Below are 20,349 nucleotides of genomic sequence, written 5' to 3'. Positions count from 1 at the left end.
TGCTCCGGCTTTCTCAAACTCACAGTCTCCTGCTCTGTCTCTGCCGTGCTGCCAACTGACTCCCCTGCGCGTTTCCTGTCCCTTTTATACTCACCCCTCCCCTTGCTGTTCTGTCACTCTCAGCTGTCCACCTCCCTCTTTCACTCCCCGGGTACAGTTCCCTTAGGAACCTAGATGGCGGTCCTTTTGGTTCCGGCCCGGACTCTCTGCGGGGGCCCTCCTCCCCACAAAGCCACTATGCTTGAACTACGAAGAGCTCTGACTTTTTCCCATGGTGCTAGCAGGGATCTGACCGAGGTCATAGCAGTTCATCCCGGCTGGGAATGACGTCACCACTAGACACTGAGGTTCCGCTCACAGCAGCTCATTCCCCAGTGGTTCCCAGCTTGGACGTTGCATCTTGGCATCGTCCAGGTTGAAAACTATTAATATCCCAGACATGGATTATGGCGTGGGGCAGAATAACAGACAGGCATGGTATACTGTTGTTTTTTTCATTTTAGTTTTATTACAGGAGAACAAGGGCTTCGGTGGAATTACGCATCAGGGGATTATAACTGTGTTCGTTATTTTTAAATAAATTGGAAAACTGTGTTTAGTCTTATTTCTAATAAAGGACTTTATTCTGGCTGTGTCTTTATTTACTATACAACTATAGGATTAGCAATGGATAAAAGTCTTAAAGACGCCTCTCCATTACTAATCCTTGGGCTTGATGTCACCTGACAACACAAAGGTGACATCAACTCCACAATATGAACCTCACTTGCCACCGCTACAGAACAAGTGGGAAGAGCTGGACAAAGCACCAGAATTGGCGCATCTAATAGATGTGCCATTTCCGGGCAGCTGCAGGCTGCTATTTTTAGGCTAGGGGGCCAATATCCATGGCCCCTTCCCAGCCTGTGAATACCTCCAGTCACAGGTGAGCAGTCACGCTGTCTTTTGACAGCACTGAACTGTGGCTCTCTGACCAGCGGGGATGATTTTACTGTCGATTAAAAGTGGTGTTTGCCACGCTGTCGTGCATATGCCAGTGTGTCAAACATTGTATTGTTACATGAATGGGGTGTCAAACACTGTATTGTCAAGTGAATTGGGTTCAGGTTCACTCTGCTGGACCCCATGCCTTTTTTAAATATTTATTTACAGCACAGGAGCGGCTAATGAATACTCCCATCTGCCACACCTGCTCTCATTGTAATTAGCGGCAGCAGGTGTCAGATGATGAGAGTTGTAGTCCCATCAGCAGACACCAGAGGCCAGAGGTAAACTCTTTACCTCTGATCACAGCTGAGCACTCACGCTGTCTTCCGACAGCATGGGAACCATGGCTTTCTGACCGGCAAGGATGATTTCACCGCTGATCAGACGTCCTATGCTGGTGTTTCCTACACTGTCACACAGCTTGGGAAACACTGGATTTTGTGCTGGGTATGCTCGGCTATAGTCGGCAATTTCATTGACGATTAAATCGGCGAATATTGCAAATTCAGCGATCATGAGCTGATCCGAATATTGAAATATTCGCTCTTCTCTAGTTCTGATAAAAAAAATATGCCAAGGACCGACAGGGGATGGTACAGAACAAAGGGGCTGATGAGGTTGACAGTAAGGTGATATATACTGTAAGTATTTCTTTTTTAGTGTTTTGAAGACCCTTTACTGTTCTTCTGAATCCACATTGAAAACAGTTACAAAAATATATGCATTTTGACTCTTTCAGACTTTTTTGATACTGAAGTAGAATTCAATTCCATTCGAATATATTTGCTTATTTCTTGTAGCTAGCTATTAGTTATTTTTTTTCTTACCCTATATTTCTTATGCTTTGTTCTTCAGAGAAACCCCAGAGCATAATCAGAGACATTCATTTCACATCAAATATCTTCAATGTCAATCAAATAGCCCTGCCATAAGCAAACGACATGACAAATCAGAGTTTTATTTTACTTTATTATTTTATTGTGTTACATTTTCGCTTTCATCAATCTTAGGCTACTTTCAGACTTCAGTTTTTTAAATCCGGTGGGCTGCGGCGAAAAGTTGTCAAACCTAATCCGATAGAAGCCACAGCCCGCCGGATCATCTCTTGAGGCAGGAGATGGTGCAGGAGAGGGAGAGGGCGAGAGAGTCTTCAGGCACGCGCATTGGAAAAAAGCGGTCCGGCGCTGTCAAAAAACGTTGCAGGGAACGTTTTTTGCAGACGCCGGACAGGCATTTTTTGCCGCATCCGGCAAAAGTCGGACACGCCGCATGGCCATCAGGAGCAATGCGGCAATAATGCTAGTCTATGGGAAAAAAGCCGGATCCGGTGGCAACCGGCGCCGGTTACGGCAAATACATTTTTCGCCGCATCGCGCCTGATGCCTAAAAACTGAAGTCTGAAAGTAGCCTTAGTGATGCGTAATATCCTGCATCGTGTTAATGGAAACATGAAACCTGTGCATTTTCTACAATATACTAAACCTATTATTTGATCATTCCAGCAATTATTTTCCGAAAACCTCCAGTGCTGTCAAACAAGTATCAAATGTGTTACATGCATTTACTTGCTGCTCCACAAAGCTTCTGGATATATAAAATATGCATGCCCTTTCATTGTCTCTCGGAGATCTACGGCGTAAAAGAACTACACAAAATACCGGGCTACAGCCGTTGGATTGTAGTGAGGGTATCTGGGATTAGCTATATGTGTCAGCGCAGTGAAGTAACTGAGACGTCTGTGAATAATACATTCGGCATGATAGGATTCTTTCTGTGTAATAGCAAAAAGTGATATGTATTTGTGAGCTCGGAAATCGCTAAGTGAAAGCCTGTGACAGCATGCCCATGAATTATATATCTGCAAAGGACAGCTGAAGGAAGGCTGTACAGTGCAGGCAGGCTTTCGTACTGTGCTTGGACCCAACGAGCGATAAAAGAACCGAACAAAAACGAACCACTTTGAGGTGAAATTTAGGTCAAGATATACGGCATTTGAATAAGAGGCTTAGCTCCGGAGGGGAAAAAAACACCCTTCTATATCAGTCATGGTGAATGAGTCTGGCGCCCCTATTGGATGTTCCAATATTCGCTGTTATTGGGTAGTGACATAGGAAGGAAGGCGTACAAAAAAAAAAAAAATAAAAATCCTTCCTGGTTTCAATGGCAGGAGAGAAAAGGTCAGAGAACTGGAATAACAAATGTTTGCTGCGTGCAGCTCGCTTGGAAGCCACAGCTCTGGGCTTGTATGAGAGCTGGCACAGCCCAGAGACTGACACATTCTTCTCAGTACTGTGCGGGGAAGGGGGAGCGCAGCCCGCCGAGCAGAGAAGCCTCGGCTTTATGTGTCATCTGGCTCTATGTCACTAAGTTATTGTTAGATCTTTGCTTACACTGGCGGATAGTGCCAGCTGGTAGGACAAGCACTGGCAGATACTATAGGTATCGCCAAAGTCAGCACTAATATTTACAGCCAAAGAGAGAGACAATCTATGAGGTTCTGGACAATACAAACATATTAAAGTCCAGATTGCAGCTGGCTGTCATAGTGACCGCATGGTTTTTTCCAAATGGCATGAGGTGATACGGCGAAAACAGTATATAACACATGACCAAATATATATATATACAGGGTGGGCCATTTATATGGATACACCTAAATAAAATGGGAATGGTTGGTAATATCAACTCCCTGTATGTGGCACATTAGTATATTGGAGGGAGGAAACTTTTCAAGATGGGTGGTGACCATGGCTTTGAAGTCATCCGTTTTGGATCCAACTTTGTAAATGGCCCACCCAGGTGTATCCATATAAATGCCCCACCCTGTATACAATGTGTATGTATATATATATATATATATATATATATATATATATTGTGCCAAGTACTGCTCATATAAGAGGATGGTGGCTCACTCCTACACAGGGGCTCACCGGAGAATTCTCCTGTTCTCCTCTGCGCCAGTCCGAGGCCGTATAATTATATATACAGTTACAAGTTGCCTTTTCTTCCTAGCATACGAAGCATAATGACTAAGTTTGTTACCATGCATACTCCCTTGTTGTCTTTGTACCTTTAGGCTTTGTGCACACGGTGCGGATTCTGCTGCGGATCTGCAGTGGATTTGGCCCTGCGGATCCGCAGCAGAACTGCAGGTGAAGTACAGTACCATTCTAGCCTATGGAAAATTGAAACCGCTGTGCAGACGGTGTGGAATTTTCCGCGCTGTTTTGCCTGGGGTTTCAATTCTGCAGAAAGTATTGACATGTCATTCTTTTCTGCAGATTCCGCTGCGGTTTGCCATCTCCTCCATTGTGGAGGTGATAAACCGCAGGGTAATCTGCAGGTAAACCACAGGTCTTTTGACCTGCTGATTGTGCAAAATCCGTGCGGAAAAATCCACGGGTTAATCCGCACCGTGTGCACATAGCCTTATACTCTTATTCAATGTTTAATTGATAGCATGAAATATAGCAAAGCAGTCTTTTAAAGGGAATCTGTCACCAGGATTTTGGCACCTGATCTGAGAGCAGTATAGTCTAGGGGCAAAGACCCTGATTCCAGTGATGTGTCACTTATTGCACTGCTTGACATGGTTTTGATAACGCCTTTGTTTTAGCAGCCAGAGATTATCACTGGAGTACTAGTAAACCTGCTGCCATGTAGTCCTCAGGAGCTCTGTATAACTCCACCCCTATCACCGATTGGCAGTTTTCTACCTATGAGAGTGTAAACAGAAATCTGAAATTCAGTGGCACGGGCGGGATTATGCAGAATTCAGTATTCTGAAAAATGGTAGATCTCCAGCAGAGCAAACTGTGATTTTATCAAAACTACATCAAGCAGCATAGAAAGTGATACATTACTGGAATCAGGGTATCTGCACCTACTTCATGTTGCACTCCGATGTAGTAAAAACTTGGTAGCAGATTCCCTTTAAACATAGGTTTAAAGATCAGTAATACCAAAGTTACATTGATCATGCCATTTTATTAGTATATGAACACTTACAAGCCACAGGATACACAAATAAAGGCCTCAGAATTATGATACTAATATTTCGTAACCTATTAATACGTAGTCAAAAATTGTGAGAGACCCATCAGGGTCCACAAATAATCAGCTCACCAGTGCCCCTTAAATAAGGCCCCATCATTATTCTCACTGAGCTCCTATGTGACAAGGACACAATACGCGTGACTCAGAGATCCTCACTACGAACTTCCCAAATTAAAAAAAATGTTTAGAATGCTGAATTATCAAGTAACCTTCATATAACAAATGCTATGAGGTTTCTTTTTTTTATAAAGAAAGGGAAATGATTTGCATCTCTAGCTTTTAACCTTGATACAAAGCTTTTCTGTTTTACTGTCATTTTTCTAGAACACAATGCAGCATTTGAATCTGTCCTTTTCTGCCTGTGGATTTCTCGGCATTTACCACTTGGGGGCAGCATCTGCTCTCCTAACACATGGCCAGAAGCTGTTGAGTAGCGTAAAGGTCTTTGCTGGCGCTTCAGCTGGGTCCCTGGTTGCTACAGTCCTTTTAACAGCACCGCACAAAATCCAGGTAATTAAAGGTACAATCTGAAAATTCACACAGACAGCCAGCTTCATGGAGATATAGAGATAAATCTTTATCTGGCTGTTTGATGTCATTATTACTTAATTTGATCAAAATACATCAATTAACAGAGTAAACTAGTTATTAAGTCAAACACTAAATATAACCTAAATGCATATAAATACATACATGAAGGTAGGTAACTGCTTGGATAATGCATCAGTTAATGATGGCAGTATTAGGAACATATTAGAAGAATACGCCAATATTCTTTATTTACAAATGTGATGTCACCCTGAAGGACAAACTGAAGGTTAAAATCAATTGTCATTATAGGGTGAGATGGTATAAGTGTACAGAATTAGAACGCTGCATTAAAGGGGTTGCTCATTAATGGAATCTGTCAGCATGTGTTGCTATGTAATCCGAGGGCAGCACAAGGTAGGGGCTTAGACACTAATTTCAGCAATGTGTATTAGGCTGTATGCTATTGTTTCAATACAAAGAGTGTTTTATCAGCAGGAGATTATCACTGCAGGACTAGCACCCCACGTTCCTCCATACACACCCCAAATAGCAGCTTCCTGACAGTATACAATGTACACACAAAGCTGCTAATCAGGAGTGTGGGCGGGGGAAGTTTTTTTGAGTTCTGCTACATGCCACATCTAAAACCTCTTCTTGTATCACAACTGCTGCCCACAGTAGTCTAAGTGGTACATCTTTGGAATCAGGGTCTCTTTCTCTACACTATATTGTTCTAGATGAAATGCTATAAATCTGGTGACAGATTTCTTTTAAATGCCTGAGTCACTCCAGTTAAAATGAGAAAAGCTTATATTCACCTCCTGAACTGGCGGCAGTGCTAGCCATATTCTGCACACATGAAGCAGGAGCAAGACTGTCTATTAGCAGCGCAGCAGTTCATAGGCTGCAGTGCTCATGTGACATGAGAAGGTCATTCATGCCCTGCGGGACCCTGAACAGACATTACTGGTATCATAGTATATACTGTAGACCTAAGGTGATTATATGGTAAAACTTATGCAAAACATAGTGAGGGTAAAACTTCACTTGTATTAATAGTATTAAAATAGTCCCGATATATAGAATAGGATTAAAATTGTTCTTCATTGCAGTCAGAGGTGAGTAAAAGGTTTTCAGATTTTAGTGACTCATGAAACTAAGGCCTTTAAGACAGGGTTGTCTCTAGTAGTGGACAACCCCTTTAATTTCCCAATGTAAATGTTCTAATTGGAATGATACATTAATAATCTGGTCCGACAGTTCATATTTTATTTCCCTTTCAATGCCACGCATATCTGTCAGCTAGATAAAGACTGCTGTTTAGGGTAATCCTGTAGAGATGCCTTGCTGCTGTTAAATCACATGGAATAATGCAGCCAATCAGGATGGACTATCATAGCCTGTATAAAACCAGAAGCAGGGAATGCAGTAGCTATTTTGCTGTGAATCTGTGGTGAGTACCAAAAAGTATTGGGGCCTACTACTGTATCCCATTGTAGCCAGTTATAGGTAAAGATGTTTATTTCCTGTGATGTTTTTGAATGTGATATATTTTTCAGTAAATTACTTTTAATTTGAGTGTAGTGACTCAAAAGACAATGAGGACGCTTAATGTGTGCTGTGAACTTCTGTATTTTGGACAAAATATTTAAAACATATCATTTTCTTGCAGGATGACTTCAGCATCTATAAAGATAGAGGGGGAAATAGGGTGTTCATTCTTGTGGGGAGTAATTACATAGTGCCAGGCAGCCCACAAAATCTAATAGTTTGGGTATCTCCGATAGGGTGTAGGCTGGCATGGTGCGCTACATGTATCTGTGTGACTTGTGCATTTATAACACTTGGGCCTCATTCAGACTTCCTTGTTTATACACGTACTTGAGAAATGATATCAGTGTCATCAGTGTTTTGAATCTCTCTGTCATCAGTATTTGGGCCATGTGTTTTAACCATCAGTGTCATCAGTGTTTTTCACGGATAAATTAATTAGTTAAAAAGCTTGTCCTATCATTTGCTATGTTAAATACAGACAGTACACTGATGCCATCCCTGTGCTTTACGTGTTTTTCACCGACCCATAGTGGTTCTTTCATCTGTGATATTGGAGAAAAATGGACATGTCTCTGTGGGTTCTGCACAGACACAAGGTCCATGTGTGAAAAAAACACGTACATGCAACACAAACATCTGAATTAGGTCTAACCCCCCCACCCATGTAGGATAGTTGTGTGAATGGTTGTTCATTGGTATTTTGCACCTGTGCTGCCTCTGTGTTTTATCATAGGCCTGTTTCACACATCCGTTTTTTGGCATCCGCCATCCGTTTTTTGCATCCGTTTTTGTGTGAAAAAACGGATCAGTTTCTGTTTTACCGCAAACGGATCTGGTTTTTTGACGGATCCGCGGTAACCGCTAATGGAAGTCTATGGGACCAAAAAACGGATCCTCCAAAAAAATGGCAGATCTGTTTTTTAACGGAAAACGACGGATTTGGACGGATTTTAAAAAACGGAAGTGTGATCCAGGCCATAGGGGCCTGCTGCATCCTGCAGTATATTAGGCCTGGTTCACATAGCATTATGGCAGTCCGATTAACAGATGCGTTAAACGGACTGTGCTAACGCTAGTCTTCTTTTGATCACGTTTGATCGATCATGTCAGTGCAGCTGCTCCTTCTGCACTAGCCATGAAGGACCCTCGAACGCGGTAGACTGTGTCCGAGGGTCCGTCACAGCATAACGAGACATCGCCAATGCAAGCCGATTATGACATGTGTTAGCGATGCGCTAGGTTATGGCATTCTATGGGTGCGTTAACGGTTGCGTTACATCGTGTTAATGCCGCTTTGCAACACATCCGTTAAACGGACTGCCATAACGCTATGTGAACCTGGCCTTAGCTCTAGCTATACTTTTGAAATGCTCATTTTATTATCTAAAGGGAAAAAGAATTCTACAGGCATCCTGTAGTGAATTTACAATGTGAATACACCAGCCTCATCATTTCTAAGAGATCTATTTAATAATGTATACAGATCAGCTTTAAAGATTCTGAACACCTTTGCCTTTGAAAAAAATCATATTTTTCTTCACAACCTATGTTGATGGTTACCTTAAGTTAAAAGGCTTTTTTTCTACCTGGATTTGAAAGTTTTAAGTAAAAAAATGATAGAACTATTTTAACGTCAGGTCCCATGGTCCAGTCAGGACCATGTCTGCATTAATTTCGACACAGAGTGGTAACTTTCCTATCTATGTTGGTAACATGCTTCATAAGGTTTGTTGACTAATTAACTACAATAGCTTAGCCAGCAGGACACAGAACTCATGACATTACAGACACACAGAAGGAGAAGAATATATTTCCTGTGTCAACACCAATGCAGGAGAGAAGCCACCTCCACATCAGAGAAGCTTTCTTGGTTAAAATGTTTCATTTGTTTTTAGTTCCAGAGCGAATATATTTGAGGGGAATTGAATATGACTCAAATTTTACAGTCTGCATCTTCAAAAAGTGGATTTATTAACCCCAGGAGGTATTTTCGTTTTTGCGTTTTCATTTTTTGCTCCCCTTCTTCCCAGAGCCATAACTCTTTTTTATGTTTAGATCAATATAGCCATGTGAGGGCTTGCTTTTTTTCAGGATGAGTTGTAATTTTGAATGACACCATTGGTTTTAACATATATTCTACTGGAAAACGGAAAAAAATTCCAAGTGTGTTGAAATTGCAAAAAAAGTGCAATCCCACAGTTGTTGTTGTTGTGTGTTTTTTTTTTTTTTTTACTATGTTCACTAAATGCTAAAACTGACCTACCATTATGATTCTCCATGTCATTACAAGTTCATAGACACCAAACATGTCTAGGTTCTTTTTCATCTAAGTGGTGAAAAAAAAAAAACTTTGCTAAAAAAATGCGCCATTTTCCGATAATCATAGCATCTCCATTTTTCATGATCTTGGGTTGAGTTATCACTCATTTTTTGTGCGCTGAGCTGACAATTTTAATGATACCATTTAGGTGCAGGTACGATCTTTTGATTGCCCGTTATCACCCAAAAAAGTGTAATTCTTGTGTTTTGACTTTTTTTCTCATTACACCGTTTAATGACCTGGTTAATTCTTTTTTATATTGATAGATCAGGCTATTCTGAACACATCAATACAAAATATGCGTATGTATGATTTTTTATTGTTTTGCTACTTTGAATGAGGCGAAGGGGGAGTGATTTGTTCTTTAATAATTTATTTTTCAGCATTTTTAAAAACTTTTTTTTATTTTTTACTTTTGGCATGATTCAATAGCCTTCATGGGAGACTAGAAGCTACCATAATCCAATCAGGTCACATGTATGTAGCAGAATTACTCACTTGCTATAAGCGCTGGCCACCGGGCGGGGCTCATAGCAATCCGGCAGTGACAACCATAGAGTTATCCTGACCCATCAGTGACTTACGATCAGGTGGCTGGGTCACCGATGACAGCGGCATTTAACGGGTTAATAGCCGTGGGTGGATCACGATTCCACCCATGACTGTTAGAGGCATATGTCTGTTGTTCAAAACAGCTGACATGTGCTGGAAAAGTTGTGGGCTCAGAACCAGAGCCCATATCAAAGGGACGGAGTCCGACATCAGCGCATATTTACGCCCAATGTCGGAAAGGGGTTTATTCGGCAAAGATACAGCAAAATGGTGGTTGTTCGCCACTATTTTTCTGAACCATAAACACCTATCAAAAAGTAAAAAAAAATTTAAAAAAATCTTTGAACTTAGCTTTTCCATCCTCCGGTACTCACTACCACCAGTCCTGTCCTCTGCATATATTCTTATCCTCGAGCCTCTCACACTGAGCCAGGTTTTCTGGCTTATAAAAGAGGATATCTTGGGAGGTTTCTACTCATACGCGTAAAAGGTCACAAAACATGTTGTGTCGTCATGATGCCGTGACTTTCCAGGTGAGTAGTGGAGGATCAAAAGATGAGGCAAACATTGGATTGGTTCCAGTGAGTAGCGGAGGGCTCAGAGAGGTGTGTGACAAGATGAGTATAAGGTTTTTTCTTTTACATATTACATTTATTATGCTATGGGGTCTGGAGAGACACCCAAAACCTAATAAGGAAAATTAAATTTAAAAGAATAAGGGAAAAACCACATTAGCAAGCAAATTTGAACTAATCCAGTCACCTCTACTCCAGACCTTATTTTTGTGGATGTCCCTTGCTGTGAGTATGGATTGCTGTTATCATTTCTGTCATGTATCAATACGAGTAGTAGAGACAGCAGTAAAATATTATCTTTTACAGCCCCTGAGGTATTGATTCTCCACGATGTTTCTAGGCACTGATGCTACAGTGTGAGATTTCCTTCTCAACTCACTACCCTCAGCAAACTGCTGACTGTGCTTTGTAGCCTGTACTCTGATAAGAACATCTTGTGTGATCTGTCCTCCTGAAAACTTGGATGCTTTGCACCTAATGCATACTCTGATTTACTAAAATACATGTCCACATAGGACATGGTGTGATATAACTTGTATATATTGTACATTTATAATGTTCGCTCCTTAAAAAATAATTGTGTTTTTTAACCAAATTCAAAAACATTATTTCCAGAGTAGCAACCCCACACAGTAAATGAAACCTGGTCATCACTGACCATAACAACTCTCATTTCAGCCCAGTAGAAGGTCCGTGTAATGAATCTTACATGTCAAGTTTTGTGGTTGAGACATAGCAGAGAGTTGACTTTAGCAACGTTTACTTACTGTGAAGGTTTTATCAATAGAGCATTATCTTTGCTTAAGCCCCCGTTACACAGAGCGATATCGCTATGTCTGATACTTACCTCCGACTGGCTCCCCCGCTGCTCATCGCTGGTCACGCGAGAAGGTCCTGGATCATTTCTCGTCGGCCACTTCCTGCTGGGCTTCCTGTGGCGCCGATGAGCGATGCGTGGACGCAGGCGGGAGGACGCCAGGATCGCAGCGTCTGACAGGTAAGTAGCGACCCCCGACCCCAGTGATATCGTTGGTGAGATCTGCCTGTGTGGCAGCTCATTAGCGACCACTTAGCGATGCACCAGTGATCCAGATCATTGTCGGGATCGCTGGTGCATTGCTAAGTGTAACGGTACCCTTAGACTAGCTGAGCAAAGCTAGTCTGAGTTTGCCCCTCCTGTGATTAACAGCTCACTATCAATAGACTATGTATATAGGGAAACTGGGGTGGGTGGTGTCAGCTTTCTTATCTCTGTTTCATATTACATCTAACAACTCTGATTGTGTCACAACCTCTGTATCCAGTAAACTAAATGATACATCACTGGAATCAGAGTCTCTTTCTCTACATCATGCTGCTCTCAGTTGAAGTAGTAAAAACCTGGTGACAGATTGAATTTAGTTAGTAGGATTAAACCTACTAAGACACCTACATGGGCACGTAAGACATTTGAAGTTGAATAAAATGATACCTTTAAATCTGCTATTCTATATCTTATTCCAGAGAAATGTGCATTTGTCTTGATATGTAAATGAGCTGTTAAGAGCTATGCATCAGAGATAGATATCGTTAAGCATCTCAACCCATAGTTAATTTTAAGCAAAAAAGGGAGCATTAGCAGCATGACACATGTAATGGCTGACAGCCTGCTCTCCTGATCAACATGTCTCACACTGGTAACGCCCCTTTCATTTAGAATAAGCTCTGGAGGCAGAATTTCAGGGAGATCTTGGTCTGACCCATCTAGTGGCTCATTTACATATTAGAAAAATGTGGATATCTCTGGAAAAAGACATCAGATTGCAGGTATCAATGTGTCACTTTATTTAGCTTCCTATGACCTCCATGCTCATCCATACAGCTTAGGAAGGTTGATCCTACTGAGAGATGCCCTTGGAAGTGAACCTGCTACATTTTCATGTTTTATTGAGCACATTGTGAAAAAACTTTTGCAAACTTAGCTGTATACATTGTCATAAAGTTTTTACACACCACAACAGAAATCCTCTGCAGTAGAAGATAACAAATATTATTGTTTTCACCTTTCAAGTCCACTGAACCATACTGACAATTTTATGGTCCCCCTCTGGTGCTTATTAAAACCTCTACAACAATAATGTTTGTGTAGTCATGTGACTGTGGCAGCCAATCATTGCAACACACTAGTTGAGATCAGATTTTGGGAACTTGAAAAAGGAAATTGTTTACTTTTCAATGTATATTTTCTGTTATTTTAGCCTATATTGTATTATCAGCTGGAACATAAATACAGCACATAATATCATCATAGTGATATATATATACACCAGCGTCAGCCACGCAGTCTAAAAAATCCAATGTAAAATATGCATTATAAATTATAGCAGCAGTCAACAATGTTATGAATCAGTCTTATGAAATATGAATCCATAATTCCCCAATGTTTTTCATGTAACATCTGGCAGGTTTGGTAAAACACTGTAGACAAGCAGACAAGCACCGCACGTGTGAGAACCAGTCCTTAATTACAGGCAGAAGAAATCTGTTATGTCTTTATGTGTTTTATGTTTTTGTCTTCTCTTCTTTTACAATAAATTTTACATTCATCCATTTATTGACTTGTCACTAGAAATTTTCCCTTGGCTTTTAGGAAAGTAAGGATTTCCTCTACACATTCTCTGAAGATTTTAGAAAGCGATTTCCCGGAGTGGTTAAGCCAAGATATGATTTTATGAAACACTTAAGGTGAGCAAGTATATATGACCGAGCACCGTGGCTTAAGAAGAGAAAGATTATAGATTTGTGGCCCTTGCTTTATAACTACCTAACGATTCAGATGCTTTCTTTTCCACAACAATGGAATGCAAAAAAAGCATTGTCCCCGAACCTACGGCTGAATGCAGAACACCTGTTAAATATTTATTGCTTGCTAAATAATTAAATATGAATAATGTTTATCATTTCTTTGCCATAGGGAAGGCATAGAAACCATCCTACCTGCTCAGGCTCACGAGATAGCGGAGAATCGTCTCTACGTATCAATCACAAACTCTAAACGCCTAGAAAATTGCTTGGTTTCAAGTTTTGCCTCTAGAGGAGAGCTCATTAAGGTAACAACGTTGTCATCATTGACTTTGTCATATCTAAATGCGATATATTGCAGCAAACCTGATGAGCTCCATGTTTGATTTAATGGAAATTTCATTCTTCTTGATATAATCAAATAACTTGTGTTTTTACGACAAAATAATTATTTTCATAGGGCGGATGATTATTTAGTTTCTTGAGAACTGTAATTGTTGTTGAGGTTTTAATCAAACCTATATAGACTATAATTTTGCAACTGTATCACATACCGCAAAAGCTTGCACTGCTCATGATCAGCGCACCGTATAAAGCATCTAGCGGAATCATAGACATTGTTGTGTGACATTTAAAGGTTAAATGTTGAAAAGTCTGCTTAACCCCTAAATGACCTTCAATATAAGAGAATCCAGCAGCTATCAGCTATACACTTTAGCTGACAACTTGCTGCATCAGCCATGATCAGTGATGGCGCCAATCATAGTCGTTTAACCCTATAAGTACTGTTGTAAATAGTGACTGCAGCATCTTGATTGTTAGCAGAATGTGGGGGCGCCCTCTTTAATCCTATCGGTACCCTGAGATCTTGATCATGTGGTCCTGATGTTTGTGACGGCAATTCATGGTCAAATAACAGCCTTACAGTCTTCCAGCTGTATTGGCCTGTTTAGAGGTAAAAATATTTATTTTCATTCCGGTCATGTCACTTTGCATTAAAAAAAAATTACCTGTAGAGTTCACAAGCTACCTGAAAGCAATTTTGAAAATGTTGAGGGGCGCTGTTTTTAAAATGGTATCTTCCAAACCATAGGAACCCCATATTCTCTTCAAAACTGAATTGGTCCCTAAAAAAAGTTTCGTAAATTTCCTTGAAAAAGAATAAAAAAATTACTGTTAACACTACAGTGTTGTAGTGATACGGTTGTGGCAAATTCCGATCCTAAGATCCAAGAAATCCACCGAGCTGGAAGAGAAAGCACACGTAAGCTTGATGTTCCAACAATTCCCATTTAATGCTGAAATGAAGTCCATTAGTTGAGTTTCAGACCCCGACCAAATGATGGCAATGTCATCGATGTATCTAAACCACTTGATCACCCATTTAGAAAAGCTGTCTTGTTGGTAGACGTGTGTCTCCTCCCACCAACCCAAAAAGAGGTTGGCGTAGGAGGGCGCACACTTCGCCCCCATAGCGGTCCCAGACACTTGCCTGAAAAATGCCCTATCAAAGACAAAATAGTTTTTTTCTAGGACAAATTTTAACAGCTCCAGAATAAACGTGTCATGCCCCCTATCACCCGTGGTATGGTGGTTTAGAAAATAAGAGACAGCCTCCATACCAAGATTGTGGCTGATGTTGGTGTAGAGTGCCTCCACATCTAGGGTGACCAAAATGGTGCCATCGGGTATTTCCAGATCCTTCAGAAGTAACAGCAGATGAGTGGTATCCTGGACAAAGGACTCCAACCGCTGGGCCAGAGGCTGCAAGTAGAAATCAAGATAAGCACAAGGTTTCTCGTACAAACCCCCCAGCCCAGATACAATGGGTCTGCCCGGGGGCTCAATAATAGATTTGTGTACCTTTGGTAATAGATAGAATGTTGGTACAACCGGATGGCTGGTAATCAAAAAATCATGCTTTTTTTATTGATGGTACCACTCAGGAGTGCCCTAGAGAGTAATCTGTCTAGCTGGCCCTTGAAGATAGTGGTCGGGTCTGAAGGTAAGATTTGATAATATTGAATGTTATCAAGCTGGCGGTGGGCTTCCAGGCAGTACATGTTTTTAGGCCATAGAACGATGTTCCCGCCTTTATCAGCTTCCTTAATTTCAAAAGAGTCATTATTTTTCAGACTCTTCAAAGCCAGTTTCTCCCCTCTACTCAGATTGTTTTGGCGAGGCTTGTCAAGCCTGAGTCTCTTAATGTCCCTGCATGTCTTATCAAAGAAAATCTGAATTGTTGGAAATAAAGAGAAACTGGGAGATGCCTGAGAGGGCAATCTTCCAGTAAATCTTCTCTGCCCAGAACCAGCCTCATTCTCCGTAAACAGGTCTAGAAGGTCGCGGAGCACTTGTCTGTCCTGTTCAGGTAATTCCTCGATAAGGGAGGGTTGTTGGTACAACATAATGAACGTCAGTTGGTGACAAAAGAGATATAGATCTTTTGTAAGCTCAAATTTGTCTAAGCAATTAGTTGGTGAGAAAGATAAACCTTTGGATAGGAGTTTAGTCTCTACCTCAGATAGTTCATAAGAGGATACGTTTATTATACGCAACCCATCCCCCTCCAGTGATGTACTGGAGTGGGAGGTGGCCCCTAATAACATCTCCTGTTGTTGAGTCTCGTCTCCCTTCTCGAGTTCGGTGACCAGACTCGTAAGTTCCTGTTTCTCTTGGTCCGATGTCTTAGGTTTCCTTCTCCCCCTTCTAGACTGCTTTCCCTGTCGCTTGTGTCGGTGGATAAAAAATCACTACTATGAGTAGTTACACCCAAATTAGTGGTATCATTACTTTTGGTATTAGTGATCATTGGTACCCGATGTCTCGAGTTGCCCTGATGGGTCCATCTATAGACCCGTTGTTTATCAGAGTCGAGTTTATCTCGTTGGAATTTGCTCTTTTTGCCTCTAATGATGTCTTTCTCATATCGGTCCACCACTTCCTTAAGTTGATTCCTAAAAGGATCAACTAATGTTTTTTTGTCAAAGGTATCCAGTCTGAGCTCTTTGTCCCTGATCTCATCCTTGATCCTGGACAAAAAGACTTTATCCTGCTCAATCAACATGTCAATAATAATATAAGAGCATTTCTTAAGGCCAGTCTCCCACACCAGTTTAAAGTCCTGATCAGCTTCCCATGCCGGGAAGATTTGGACCCTCAATCCTCGTGGGATAAGGCCTAATCTTTTATATTCCTCCAAGCTCTTAATGTTCCACCAAGTCTTCGTCAATTTCTTATGTAGACCCAACAGATCAGAGGACAAATTCTGAAATCCCATATCCAAAACAGTGTTAGAGGTCAAAGACTCACCATCCCTGCCAAAAATCTCTCTGACTTGTTCCTGCCACGCTGCATCTCTGGCATTTAAATCCATACTAATCACAACAAGATGTGCCACCAGTCTACAGAAACCTCATGAAAGATGAGGACAACAGACTGAATGAAATTCAAATGAGTGGGCACCATCCAGCTATACCTAAACAGTATACTAATGCAGGGATCACCACATGCAAGTAAATTGGATCAATAAACAAAAGAAGAAAACAGACTATGCATATATGTGGGATCATCACGCATGAAACCGTTATGAAAAAATATAAATTTTTATTTATTGCACAAAAGCAGCAAAAAACACCACACATTAAAAATAATCCCATCACCCTCATTCCCAGTACTCTGTCTACATACATTTTTCACATCGCTACTCAAGCTGTGTCTGCATACATTCCCGCGTTCGCTCCCCCTACTGTCTGCACCCATCCCCACTCACCATACTTTTTCTGCACCCATCCCCCCATATTGTTTCCTCATACATGCCCCCATTCCCAAATACTGTTTCCTCGTACATTGCCCCCATTCCCCAGTACTATTTCATCATACATGCCTCCATTCCCCCATACTGATAACTTGTACATGTCCCCCACTCCCCAGTACTGTTTGCTCATACATGCCCCATTCCCCCATACTGTTACCTCGTACATGCCCCCATTCTCCTGTACTGTTTCCTTATACATGCCCCCATACTGTCTCCTCATACATGCCCCCAGCACCCATACTGTTTCCTCATTGATGCCCTGCATCTCCCCCTTTGCACCTCATTTTGTGTCCTTAAATCTCCCCCACACATTAAATCCCCACATACTTTAAATCCCCCATACTCACTTCAAATCACCCCATCCCCTCCAAATCTCCACACCCACATTAAACAACCTCATCCCCCTTCAAATCTCCCCACATACATTAAATCCCCCATCCCCACTACAAATCTCCCTACACACATTAAATGCTTCATCCCCACTCTAAATCTCCCAACACACATTAAACACTCCCATTCCCACTCCAAATCTCCATTGTCACAACACACAATAAGTTCCCTCATCCTCACTCCAAATCTTCCTACACCCCCTCCCCCATGCACTTAATCTTTGGTGTCTTCAGCTCCACTGGAGCACTTACCACCAATGTGCACCTCTGCAGAGCCAGCAAGTGATGTCAGCAGTGTGATCACATGATCTGATCATGCCACTGGCGTCACTCTAACCAGGTGGTCAGAGCTTCAATTGTACTCACATCTTACAGACACAAGTACAATTGATCCCTAGGAGTGGGTGTGCTGCAGCTTCTCTGTGATGGCTGTCAGCTTGACAGCCAGCACAGAGAACAGTTGACTCCCAGTTTGGGGATGGCAGAATGCAGCCACTGGGGGAGACACTGCGTATCACCACATTAGGTGGCTCAACTGCGCGCCATGCCGGTTGTGCCTGGTGCACATGCCCCAGCTGCACCCCCTAGATACGCCTCTGTCTTGTAGTGGAAAACAGGAAAATAATTTCAAGTGTGGTGACATTGCAAAAAAAAGTGCAATTCCACAGATTTTTTGCCATGTTCTCTAAATGCTAAAACTGATCTGCCATTATGATTTAGGATACTACGATTTCATAGACAACAAACATGTCTAGGTTCTTTTTTATTTAAGTGGTAAAAAATGGTAACAAAAATAATGTCGCCATTTTCCAAGACCTGTAGTGTCTCCATTTTTGGTGATCTTTGGCTGGGTGATGGCTATTTTTTTTCCCCCCAAACTGACATTTTTATTGATACCATTTTGGTTTAGATACGATTGTTTGATCACCCATTATTGCATTTTATTGCAAAGTAACGGTGACCAAAAACGCATAATTCTGGGGTTTTTAATTTTTTTTCTCGTTATGCCGTATAGAGAAGGGGTTAATTTTTATGTTATATTGATCGGGAGATCCTGAAAGCAGCGATACCAAATACGTGTATATTTGATTTTTTTGTTTTATTTTGAATGGGACGAAAGGGGGATGATTTGAAATTTTATATTTTTTAGTTTAAAATACATTTTTTGCACTTTACAGACACATGGAACATTTTAGGCCGGGATCACACATGCTAGAAACTCGGACGAGTCTCACATCTTAATACCTGGCACTGACGTCGGCACTCAGGAGCAGAACGTGTGGCTGCATGTATTTCTATGTAGCAACACTCTCCGCTCCCAAGTGCCGGCGGCAGTGCCAAGTATTAAGATGCAAAACTTGTCCGAGTTTCTCGCATGTGTGATCCCGGCCTTAAGTGAGACTCATACTTCACCTTACGTGTTTAAAATCTTAGAACATGTAAACATCAGCGTGTGGACATTAAGAATGAATATATAGGATGATGCATTTCTTTTTTTATGCTGTAGGTGTTTTTATTACTTATCAGCCTCCACTTTTATAAAAGAAGTAAACAGTTTGATTAACAATCTGTATGGGGTCTTGCAAAAAAAGTAGTTTCCAATTTGAAAAAAAATTGTTTTCAAATGAGGATTTTTTTTAAATTCATGGTGACACGGAATGACGGAAAAATAACATGAATACAATGACTTGTAGCCAGTAATTTACTAAGATATATATTCTACAGAGTTTTTTGACCTTGGACTGACCTCTGGTTGCAACATCCTGCTTCTGATCTCACAAAGAAAGCTTGACCACTCAGGTCCTTATCTTTCCAGTAGCACATTTAGCAGGATAAATCCATTAAATGAGCAATGTAGAAGGTGTAGTTAGCTCTTCCTAAAGAATCAAATAATACGCAGGTGCAAGTATTTTGCATCTGCAGTGAAAATGTAAATACAAATACATTGCAACAGCACTGTGTAGATATTATTTGCAAGAATTACACCTAAAATGCAAGATTTTTAGGTATCAAAAAAATCAAAAAGGCATACAGTATGAGACCCAGATTCTAAAAAAGAGTGACAAGATGGCACTGTGAACAAGTTTAGATATGTAATATCACATATTGATTAAAACTTGAGGAAGAAACAAAAGCAAATTTTAGCACTTTTAACCCCATCCTTACATTGGACATAGTGATACATCCTATTTTGCAGTGCATTCCTGCAAATTGACCTACCAGTATGTCTTGGCGATCGCATCATCACCACCGAGAGTTCAGCTTAAATGATAGCCGAGCCTCTGCTGTCACAGCCAGGGGCGGTACCTACACCGCCCCAGGCTGTTTAGCATTCAAGATGCCACAATCCATAGCAACTGAAGCATTTAGAAAGCAGGAAAAGAGAGGGTTTCCTTCTCCTTTCTGATCGGCACCTCCGCAGTGTCATTGTGGGCTACCGATCATTGTCATGACAACTCAAGTTCAAATGAGGATCTCCGAGTCTGCCAGCTATGATGGCCTGATTAGCCACCCAGCATTCTATACAAGCAGCATGATCTAAAAGGCATTCTGGAAGTAAAAAAGTATAAAACAAATTGTAAAATATAAAAAAAAAACAAACAACAACAAAAGGAATTATATAAATAGGTATATTTATGTAAAAGCAAAATAAACAAGAAAGTACATGTATTTGGTAGCACGGCATCCAGAATGACCTGACCTAAATAACTGTCTCACTAGTTAACTTCTTCAGTGAACACTATAGAAAATACTATGCATTTTTATCCTCTGGCTTAACAAAAA

General features: G+C 41.0%; 1 protein-coding gene across 6 annotated transcripts in view; it reads left to right on the top strand.

Moving 5' to 3' along the window:
- The first annotated feature begins 1,249 nt into the window (after positions 1–1,249).
- The window catches only part of PNPLA4 (patatin like domain 4, phospholipase and triacylglycerol lipase), a 130,274-nt gene continuing 111,174 nt past the window's right edge, over positions 1,250–20,349 (top strand). For 2 of the 6 annotated variants that reach the window (XM_073565973.1, XM_073565970.1), the window contains exons 1-4: positions 1,275–1,628; positions 5,371–5,556; positions 13,208–13,302; positions 13,532–13,667. In XM_073565973.1, the coding sequence (XP_073422074.1) occupies positions 1,578–1,628; positions 5,371–5,556; positions 13,208–13,302; positions 13,532–13,667 (468 nt within the window). In that variant the 5' untranslated portion in view covers positions 1,275–1,577. The other 4 variants (XM_073565972.1, XM_073565977.1, XM_073565971.1 and 1 more) reach the window with 4 other exon arrangements.

Source organism: Dendrobates tinctorius, unplaced genomic scaffold (assembly GCF_039654945.1).
Source record: "Dendrobates tinctorius isolate UK_male_01 unplaced genomic scaffold, ASM3965494v1 ptg000016l, whole genome shotgun sequence".
In the NCBI taxonomy this organism is placed as follows: domain Eukaryota; kingdom Metazoa; phylum Chordata; class Amphibia; order Anura; family Dendrobatidae; genus Dendrobates; species Dendrobates tinctorius.
This window is presented reverse-complemented; position numbering and strand designations above follow the sequence as displayed.